Source organism: Grampus griseus (genome assembly GCF_964374135.1).
Source record: "Grampus griseus genome assembly, chromosome: 1".
Taxonomy (NCBI): domain Eukaryota; kingdom Metazoa; phylum Chordata; class Mammalia; order Artiodactyla; family Delphinidae; genus Grampus; species Grampus griseus.
The window spans coordinates 109,899,053-109,910,551 of NC_139017.1; the positions used below are offsets into that span (position 1 = coordinate 109,899,053).

Sequence of the window (11,499 nt, forward strand, 5' to 3'; positions counted from 1 at the left end):
TCAGCCATGGCTTACTTCTCTAAACTGGCTTTCATGCCTCTAATTATCCTGCTGCTGGCAATGAAAAGCAACAATCTGTTTATATCCTAAGTAGAGGACACTGGCCAGGAGAATGGGAAAAATGGTTCCTGAGCAGGAGGGTAATTTTACACAGTAGATGATCTGCACAAAATGAATCAGAGAATCATGGAACTGTATGAGATAATATGTATTTATCATCCAAATAGTGTGGCTGTTTATTTTCACTTTTTTTTCTTTATTTTTTAACCTAAGGAAGACTACTCCAAAATTCTTCTGGCAATCTATTAAAATGGAATAAATATCTGTTGCTGATTTTCTTTTAAAAAAATATGATAATTGAAAAGTTTAAAGACATAAGATATGAGATCACTGAACTTGTTCCTAGTCAACATTTAAATCTATAAAAATTTTCAATAAAAATGTATTCACTGGGATTCAGTATTAAAAACTAATAAATTCTAATTGTAGTAGAGTCCAATAAGGAAATTAACTTTGTACCTAACTTTACAGATTATACACAAATTACTAAACTATAATAATCTGTTCACTAGGTGTATAAATGCTTATTCAGAGGAAATACTGAAGAAATAAGTTAATTTCTAGTATGAAAAAAGACAAATACAGCATTTTGTTCATCTGTACAAACTTGTGAGGATCCACAAATTACCAAGATGATGGAAAGATGGGTTGGCATTTTTATTACATGTAAAGACAGCTATGCTCTAAACGTGTGGTGTCCAATATACCAAACACTAACTGCCACATGTAGGTTAAAAATTCAGTTTATCAGTTGCCCAGGTTACATTTCAAGTGCTCAATAGCTGCATGTAGCTAGTGGCTACCATATGAGACAATATAAACATTTCCATCACAGCAGCAAGTTTGATTGGATAGTGCTATTGTAAACCATGGTAAAATGCAAATTTCCAAGTACTTTTAAAATGGCAATATAAGTTCAAAAGTAATTTTTCAATTGGCTATTTCATAGAAAGGGAAAGTATACATTTACAAATGAGAAAAAAAGGATTAAACACAAATATTAATGAATGCTTTAAGTATATAAAATTAATTTTCTATGGCTTAATTTGAAATTATACCACATTGAATCTGAAAAGACTTTCAAGGTAATTTAATCCTTCATCCTCAATTTACAGAAATTGAATCTAGAAGACAGTACAAGGAAAAATTAACTCTTTCATTTAAGATATCTACTATATCCAAATAAAGATACTATTGGAAACCACCAAAATTTTCTATAATAATAAACAGATTAAAATGAAGTATAAGCTATTCTGTGTATCTTAGAATCAGATTTTCCATTGGATACAGAGGCTGTTTGCACAGTGGTTAGGATTTCAGGTTCTGGGGTTAACCTGCCTAAGTTCAAACGTTACTCCCTGACTTACTAGCTGTGCAACCTTAGACAAGTCATTTAAGCTCTCTAAGCCTCCTTTTTCTCATCTATAAAATGGAGAAATAACTAAACTATATCATACAGTTGAAAAGATTAAGTGAAATTATGAATGCAAAGTACTAGAGAACCTGGCACACAGTAAGCCTTTAAAAAAATGCTAGTTTTTATGAAACTTGCATTTTGGTTGAAACTAGTCTACTGGTGACTTTCTTTAACTTCCATTCATCTTCAAAAGTTCTTAAGACAGAGAGACTCTGGAAAACATTCAAAACTCATTATATGAACACTGGCTTACAGGTGGCTCTACCACTTGCAGTCATGGGAGAATCTGCATTCAAATCTCTACCAACACTTTACCCATAGGTCTCAACACCTTGGCGCTAAGAGTGTAACATAAAGCCCCAAGCAACATGTGGTGGGGGGTAGAGGACATCTAATGTTTGTTTGTTTTTTAATGAAATAAACAAACAAAAAACCCCTCCTAGGCTAAAATAGGTGGCATCTGTTTTTATGTTGGGGGCTGTGAGTAAAGTAAAAAGTGGGAGACAGGATAAGTAAAACAATTTTGAATGACAAGTTTAAAATTTCTCAGAGAATTGTACACTCACTTATTTTTCTAAAATTTATACTTCTGCATATTAGCTGAAGTTTAAATAACTACAGTCAGATTTTGAGACACATATTTTTTACTAGAGTAATTTTTAAAAATACACAGAACAGGTATGTAAAAGTAACAGTTGCTCTTTCATTAAGTTTTAAGACATATCAATACAATTTCCTAGTTCACTACAGTAGAATAATAGGTACCCAACTTAATGTGATCTCCAGAAACTGTGGAGATGAAAATGAAATCTCCCCAGCTTTCAAGTCTTACCCCAGAAAATGTTTTATTCTAAGTGTAGGGGGATAGATTTCAATAGAGTACAACATAAGCACCAGATGGTCAAAGCTAACTAAGACCGTTCTCAAATATTTTTATGCCCAGCTTCATTCTTCTGGAATATTTTTAGAACTAAGCTCCAGAGTCACCTGTATGAGGCAAGGGCCAAACCTCAAATCCTAACTGGCCTGATATTTTTATATAATCATTTCAAATCAAACATTTTCCTATTGGTAGTTTTCAGAGTTTTAAGTTCATTTTCCATAATGTTAGCACTTGTCATATTTTGCTTTTCACTTAACTTTTATATGTACATTTTCTCTCTCACACTAGATAGTAAAATTTCTTGAGCTTTACTTACAGAGTCTCCATATGAAACTAATACACTTTGTAGATATTTTGAAAATATTCGTATTAATTGATTATTTAGTGATACAGTATTGAGTCAGGGCATCAGATTCTATTCCTTACTCTGATATCACCAATAGCATGATCTCAGCTCCAGCTTATTCAGAGGTCAGGCACTTTGGCTTTGAAATGGAATGATTACACAGGCTGATCTCTAGAATCACTTATATTTCTAAAAGTTTATGCTTTTATGTATCAGCTGAAGTTTAAATAACTACATTCAAATTTTGAAAGGTATATATTTTCAAAAGTAATTTTTAAAAACTATACAGAACAGTTACGTATATGATGGTAAAAGTTGTTCTTTCATTAAGTTTTAAGATATATTGATAAAATTTCTTTGTTCGCCACAGTAGAACAGCAGCAACATGCACCTGATACCATTGCTCCAAATGAAATTACAAACTGATCAACATGTGACACTTGCAATGACTGTCCCAATGAGACATAGCTTGCTATTTTCTTTTATCACTTCACAACATTTATTCAAACTACTATAATGACCTTCAGTTTCCATAAATAAACTTATATAAAAAGCTGGCTAACATACTTAAGAACTAGGCTATCACTAACAGTTAAAGCTTAGGAAAGAATTTATTCATAGGAATAATTTCAAGATATTTTGATAAACATCTGAAGTTTCCTTTCTGTTTCCTGTAAATATTCCAAGATTATCCCATAGCTACGAGCTTCAAATTAATACTGTCTAGGGGAGAATTAGTTTGGTAACTTAATAATGGAAATATATAAATCACAAAAGAGTCTACTATCACTGTTAAAAATATAAACACTGTACAGGCCAGCACTTGTTAATAAAAATTACTGATATGATTCCATTACCAAGCACACTCTTTGTAATACAATTAGCACATGTTTTATCTTTAGCTTTAAATTAAAAAGGAAAATGATGAAAGGCACAAGTAATTCTTTACTTTCCGCATTAATACTTTTTGTACAGTTAGTTACTACATTTGTGCAATTAAAGAAAAAAAAACACTAAAATTCTACCTCTATATTGGCTTTTTAAAATCTCCATATCACATATTAAAGACATTAAACTTTTCTGGAGCTCCTGAAAATTAACACCAAAACTTTATTGGTGAAACACAAACCACATAATCTGATCTAACTATTCACATTAAACAAAATGAATGACTAGATATTTCCCAATCGATTCTGCTTTACTGATACCGAAAAAAGCTATTTCCTTCATGCTAAATTATGAAATTAACCTAAAACGTAGTAAAAACATAGAAGCATTAAAAGATATTTACACAAACTGGAATAAATTCATCAGGCATTCCCTCAAGTGCTGAGATGTCATTTACTCCCGGTCACACAACGAATACTATTTGTTTTCTGTTCATCCTGAATCATCAAATCTGAGTTGAACCTGGCAAAGGCAAAAACCATCCAGACTGACTGACGGATTGATTGATAGATAAATAAATAAATAAAACCATATAGCCATACAGAAATTCATGACTTTTTACTGTTTGGTGTAAAGTGTAGAGTGCCTGCACTTTCAGCTCTCAGAAGAAATCCACCGTATTCTGGAAGCACTTCAATTCAGAGCGACCTTTAAGTTTTATAGACATTGTAGCAAATTCTTGCATGTCTCAAGAGAAGGCAAACCTGCCTTGCTTTTTTTCTATAATGGGAAAAGTTTTTGTTTACTCTTATTATATTTTCCACTCCTAATCTGAAAAGACGGAGGATCTCTAAAACGTAGTTGCCCACTTAGGATTAACCTCACCTGCGGAGGACCAGACCCGCAGCCCCTCACCTGATGATAAGGTTGGGATGGACCCAAGTGATGGAGGGAAAAGAGCCAACTCTGCTCACAACACTACCTGTGGCTCCCAAAGAGGGGGCCCGCGTTTTTGGGGGGGGAGCGAGGGCTGGGATGGTCCAAGAGACTTCTTTATCCGGACCATATTTGGGGAAGCATCTAAGCATGGGAGACCCCCCCACCCCACCCCCGGCGCGCGCTCTAGTGAAAGACGGAATTGCAGGGACCGCTCTCCTCCCTCGCCCTCTCCATCCGGCCCTCGGCGCTCAGCCCTCGCGCCGGAGCTGGGGGGAGGGGGTGGAAGAGGAAGGGAGCGGGTCCCCAGGGTCCCCTAGAGTGGCTCCCGGCGGCCGCTGCGAGGCCTGGACCGTGTCAGCGGCCTCCGGGCTCCGACCCGGAGGGGCGCTCGGTGCCCCGTTCCGGCCCGCCCGGCGGGCCCCCAGACCCAGCCCTTGACTCACCGCTCTCCACCTCGCTGCCTTTCTTGGCGGTCGCCGCGTTCCCCATGACTGAGACGATGAAAGGAAGGGGTCAGGGAGGGGAAGAGGAGCCGGGGCCGTCCCCGCCGCTCCACAGGCTGAGGCAACTCCTGCTTCTGCACCGGTCAGCGCGGTCAGTGCTCTCGGCGCTGGCGGCCGAAGTGCGGGCGGGAAGACTGGGCCGGTTCTGAGGCCAAGGCTTCAGCAAACTCCTCAGCCCCGGCGGCAGCAGCGATATCAACGGCAGCAACGGTGGCGGCGGCGGCGGCTGTGGCTGGCAGACACTCCCCCTTACCCAGCCCCGCCCCCCCTGCGCGCCCCCCGGCAGCAGCGCGCCGGGGCCCCGACCCTGTCCCTCTTCACCAGCGGGCGCGCGCGCCGGAAGTGACGTGTCGGCCGGGTACAAGGGCGGCGGGCTGAGGGGGGCCGAGCCGGGGGCAGCGGACTCGGGTAACCTCGGCTGGCACCTCAGCGGCCCACCGAGCCGGGACGTGGTGGCACGGACTTGGTCTCGGATGCCCATCCTCAAGATCTGGGAGGCGGCGTGGGGACCGTTAGCTTTGAGTAACCTGTCGTCTCTCAGCCTGGCCTCCCCCACGCCCTGGAGGTCGCACGCGAGGGGAGTCCCCTGGTTCGCGCCACTGGGTTTTGCGGACTGGTCAGTATCAGCCGAGGGAACAAGTTCGTCCCTAATCCTGATCGTGGTTCCGAGCCTGTCTTTGCCTCACAGATCCAGGTGTTCACCGAGCCCACCACGTTGTCATCCTGGTTCTTAGGCACCAGTCACAAGACCTTTGATGTTCCCACTGCAGTTTTCATTCTCTGGTTTTGCGGGATCGCCCTCAGGTTTTGTCAAATACCCCAGAGAGAAAGGAAAGTATTACTATTTCTACAGAATGTCTGTTGATGTGAATCATTGTATTTAGCAGCTCTCTGTGTAGATGTCAAAATAAATGCATTCCCAATTGGTAACTGCGTTTTTCTTAACATACATCTTGAATTTGTGAATAGTTTTACTTACCAGGTTAATTTTTTGCGGCACTCTAGTATTTTTTGTTGCATGTTTCTTTGAATTTTGCGTCGTGAGCATTTATTCTAAATTTAGTGTAGAAAAACTGTAACTTCCCGAGGGGCAGAGACTACTAAATTTATTTTGTGTCCCCAAGACACCAGGCACAGTAGGTATTTAATGGATAGTTGATGACTTGAAAGTAAGCAGAGGAAATCTCTCAGAATTTTTTTTGAAGTAGCTTTCATTACTGACAAAAACAGAGTGGTAACTGTAGAAGTTTCTCAGTAAGTTCTTCCTGCTGTTTCTTATCACTATTTCTGTTAAATTAATTTAACAAAGGTTTATATCATGTATACTGTATTCCAAGTACTACCATGCAGGTAGCAACTCATTTGATCCTCAAGAACCCTATGAGATATGGAGTTTTACTCTCATTATTTCACTTATGAACAAACTGAGGCACAAAGAAGTTAAGCAATTTACCCTAGATTACACAGCTATTACCTCTTTGAAGCAGGATTTGAACCTAGGTAGTTGGGCTCTAAAGTCTGACTTTTTGTCCATAATGTTATGTAGATGTTATGGTAAATTGCTTTCTCTCCATTTAAAATTACCTTGACTTGAAAAGATGGATGCATAATGAGTTTATTTCTTGGGGAAATTCATTATTGTTTTCTGGGTTTCCATTAAATCCAAGTAATATAAAAATTGTAGAGAAGGAAGGATTTGAACTAGCTGTGAGGTATTGTGTCAGCATGCAACAATGTTCCAACAATGTCACATCCTTCCAATCACATTTAGTTTTGTGTTGTGGATGTGATATTTTGCCCTACATACATAGGAAGTTCAATAAATAGCATTAAGCCATATATGAAATAAAAAAAATCTTTTTGATATACTTTATTCTGGATGGAATCTTTCTAGAATCCTGGGAGACTCATACTGCCCTCATTGGGGTAAGTTTTGAAATGTATTCCTTTTTAGAGACCAGCTTTAATAATAAAAGAGTGGTTATATGCATAATTTGTCCCTATCCTTAATATAATTTTGAATTCTAGGTCTCTAACAAGAGGGTAGCCATCTGTTTTGTAAATGATTAATTTGCAGAAGAGACAGTTGACAGGGATTACAGAATTAAGATGCATTATAACTACATCCTAGAAAGTTAATAAAAAATTCAGCTTTACAAATTTCTCTCTCAATTTAACTTTATCATTCATTGTTTAAGAAATTAAATTAATTGTTAAGAAAGGAAAATATCATCAACAATTGGAAATATCTTGGTTTTTATTCTGTATACTATTATTTCTGTTTTGTTTTTTTTTTTTGCGGTACACTAGCCTCTCACTGCTGCGGCCTATTCCGTTGCAGAGCACAGGCTCCAGACGCGCAGGCCCAGCGGCCATGGCCCACGGGCCCAGCCGCTCCGCAGCACGCGGGATCCTCCCGGACCGGGGCACAAACCCACGTCCCCTGCATCAGCAGCCGGACTCTCAACCACTGCGCCACCAGGGAAGTCCCTATTTCTGTTTTTTTTATATTAATTTACACTGCTGCTCTGATTCTAGGAAGACTATACTTCAAGAGTATAGTTTCATGAATCGTTTTCAATTAGTAAACATTCACAATCATCTAGCTGTAATTATATACAAGTTGCTTTTTCATTATTAGAGAAGAGTTCTCTTTAGGAATCCATTGTTTATATAGCATCTAAAAGACTATATTTCAAGAATTGTTTATTTACACCTAGAAAGGGCAGAAATTTCATTAACTGTACAGTTATTCTTGAATAACTGGAGCTAGAATGGGGCAACTGCTATCCTTTGCCACTAATGCCTTTTCTATAACCTGGACAAGCACAAAGGTAGAACTAAATCTTGTTTCCCTAGGAAAGCAGATGCAGAAAAAAGGAAGTGATAACGGAGAAAAGACTTTGAGTTCCCCTCTGTATAATATTGTATCTAAGAACATACAACACTATGTAGCAGGAAAAATTGGACCAGTGGTAGTTGCTTTGGAAAGAATTATCCTTACATTTTCTAGTACTTTATAAAAACACTTTCACATGCCGTTGTTTATCTGATCCCACAACAAACCTGCATGAGCAAGACAGATTATATTAGCCACACTTTACAAATGAGAAAAAAGTTCAAAGAAGTGAAGTAACTAGGCCAAGTTCACTCAAATTGTAAGTGACAGAGCACTAGGTTATATACCATTAATGTGTGAAACAAGTGTAATCTCAGTCTCATTAGGATTAGGTTTTATTATCCACATTTTGCAGATGAGAAAACTGAGCCTTAGGAACAAAGGGTCTCAGCCCTGTATTCTTCCTAGAGTCACCTTTTCAGAAAGGAGTGAGAAAGGGGGGAAAAATTAGTAAATTGTTATTCCTATTTATTTTGTAGTTTTTACTTATACTAGATTTCCAAGTCCTTTTAAAAAGTAAACACCCTCAAAAACAATGTATGTCAAAAACACTTGTTTTTCCTTTACAATCACCAGGACAGGTAAACTGAAATTGATAATCGTTGGAAAATATGACCAGGTCATTTTGTTTTTATATTGTATTTTACATCAAGTAAGTGCAAATGAGAATTTATTTAACCATCATAAAATTATGATTATTTTGAATAACTAGTAATCCACACAGTCTAATATTTCATTATTATACAGTATTATATGTCCTGAACCTAATGATACCACATTAAGTATCAAAGGGCAGAATAGTACTTCCAAAGTGAGGAAGTTATTTTATAGTTAATAAATTACAAATATGATAATTGTTCATATCATTCTAGTACAGTGCAAAGTTTTCCAGTTGAGCATAATCCTAATCCCTTGGTTCATAAATTTATTATCTGAAGTTTGATATTCACCTTTTTGGGTATTCCCTTACAGATGAGGTGACTAAAATAGTTGACTGTGGTTAAGTAACCTGCTCAGAGTCAACAAAAATGAACTTGTACCAGAGTGGAGTTGTAGCTTACCTCTTGGATAGGGACTAGAATACAAACTGAAAACATTAAGGAAAACCTGGAGGGGAGAACAAAACCAACAACTTTTTTTCCTTTCTTAATATGTAATACACTCAGAAAAGTATATGTTTGGGATATTCGGATTTTACCAGTGTGTTTTGTCAAAACTATGACTAAATTTCTGCTCTTTCAGTTTGGCACTATGCATTTTTAGAGAGTAACTTGATCAAAAAATAACACTCAAATTTACAAAACTTTTTCTTCTTTATGAAATCACCAAACAAATGGGGCATGAACTTTCATGAAATCTCAGCTTTTCCAACTGAAGCCCATCTGTGACCAAGGTGAATCTGGCCCACTAAATTAAAAATATATTCATATTATTGATAGCGACAAACCAGAGTGGTATGTAGTAAAGTAGAAAGAGTTTGAGCTTTGTAGTCAGAAAAATCTGAGTACGTCTTTTGGTACGGCCGCTATCTAAGACCTTCACATAAATTACTTTATTCCCCTTTGCCTTAGTTTCCTAAAGTGTGAAGTTATATGGATTAAATTAAAGCACCTATGAAAAGCACCTAGGATAACTTGTATAATAGGCACAATGACCCAATAACATTCTATGTTTTCTTGCATTTATGTTTCAATAACAATCATTCAACAAATATGATTCCAACAAATTTAATGAGTCCTTACTATATGCAAAGCATGATGGGCTTACAAAGGTGAATAACACCTGTGCCCTGCCCTCAAGAAGTTTTTGTTTAAGGCAAAAAAGACACATTAAGCAATTGCTTAAGCAAGTAAGCAATTATGTAAAGCAAGACTCATTAACTTTGTACTATAATGTAAATAAATCACTGAGGAAACATAAGAAAAGTGTTGTTAAATGATCAACCGCATAGAGAATTTAGCATTGGATTTTGTTCTTAAGTGGGGAAAATCATTGAAAACTAAGAACAGGAAACTCGGAGCAGGGGCTTGTATGACTGTCCTTAGATCAAAATCAGATGCTATGGAAGGAGTTGTAAGAGTTGCAACCTTCCCACTGGAATATAAGCTACTTTGGCATCACTATATCTACTGTATCCAGAGTGATGTCTGAAAAAAACGTAGGTGCTTATTCATAAGTGAATGAATTGTAGTTTCAGACTAAGATCATGCTCATTTGGAGAAACCTTGCATGCCTTTTAAGAAATGTGGACTTCGTTCACTACGCAATAAACACTGAAGATATTTAAAGAAAGGAGTGATATAATCCACATTTTATTAGTAAGCTAACTTTGATAGCAGTGTGTTGGATATATTGGATGATCAATAGACTGTCAGCAAACAGACTTGTAAGGTAGCTGCTGTAATAGAAGAATGACATGAAATCATTGAGTGGTGTAGCAGCAGTGGAAGAGAAAAGAAAGGATGCATGTGAGACATTTGAATGTAAGAGTAACAGGATTAAAAAACTATTGGGTTGGCCAAAAGCTTCGTTCGTTTTTTTCCTCTAGTTGCACTTAGTTGTCTTTAACTTCATTCAAAATAATTTTGTTAGATTGTATGTGACAGCTGTCATATCAGCATGCATTTAAAAAAAGACATCAAAACTGGTGAATTTTTGTGTAACCATTTTAATATTGAAGATGGAAGAAAAAAGCAACATTTTCAGCATATTCTGCTTTATTATTTCAAAAAATGTAAAAATGCAACTGAGATTTAAAAAAAGACTTGTGCAGTGTATGGAGAAGGTGCTGTGACTAATCGAACATGTCAAAAGTGGTTTGCGAAGTTTCGTGCTGGAGATCTCTCTCTGGACGATGCTCAACTGGGTAGACCAGTTGAAGTTGATAGTGATCGAATTAAGATATTAACTGAGAACAATCTACGTTATGCCGCGTGGGAGATAGCCGGCATACTCAAAATATCCAAATCAAGCGCTGAAAATCATTTGCACCAGCTTGGTTATGTGAATCACTTTGATGTTTGGGTTCCACGTAAGAAGCAAAAAAACCCTTCTTGACCATATTTCCACATGCGATTCTCTACCTAAATGTAATGAAAATGTTCCGTTTCAAAAACAAATTGTGATGGGCCATGAAAAGTGGATACTGTACAATAATGTGGAATGGAAGAGATTGTGGGGCAAGCGAAATGAACCACCACCAACCACACCAAAGGCTGGTCTTCATCCAAAGAAGGTGATGTTATGTATATGGTGGGATTGGAAGGGAGTCCTCTATGATGAGCTCCTTTCGGAAAACCAAACGATTAATTCTAACAAGTATTGCTTCCAATTAGACCAACTGAAAGCCGCACTCGATGAAAAGCACCCGGAATTAGTCAACAGAAAGTGCATAATCTTCCATCAGAATACCGCAAGACCACATGTTTCTTTGTTGACCAGGCAAAAACTATTACAGTTTGGCTGGGAGGTTCTGATTCATCTGCCGTATTCACCAGACTTTGCACCTTCGGATTTCCATTTATTTAGATCTTTACAAAATTCTCTTAATGCAAAAAAATTTCA

General features: G+C 37.8%; 1 protein-coding gene across 1 annotated transcript in view; it reads right to left on the bottom strand.

Moving 5' to 3' along the window:
• Positions 1-5,247, bottom strand: part of PRKACB (protein kinase cAMP-activated catalytic subunit beta) — a gene marked incomplete at its 5' end in the record, with an annotated part of 145,016 nt that extends 139,769 nt beyond the window's left edge. Inside the window, one exon of the mRNA XM_082664354.1 lies at positions 4,977-5,247. Within this exon, the coding sequence (XP_082520480.1) occupies positions 4,977-5,022 (46 nt within the window). The remainder of the gene's footprint in view (positions 1-4,976) is intronic.
• Between the last annotated feature and the right edge of the window lie 6,252 nt (positions 5,248-11,499).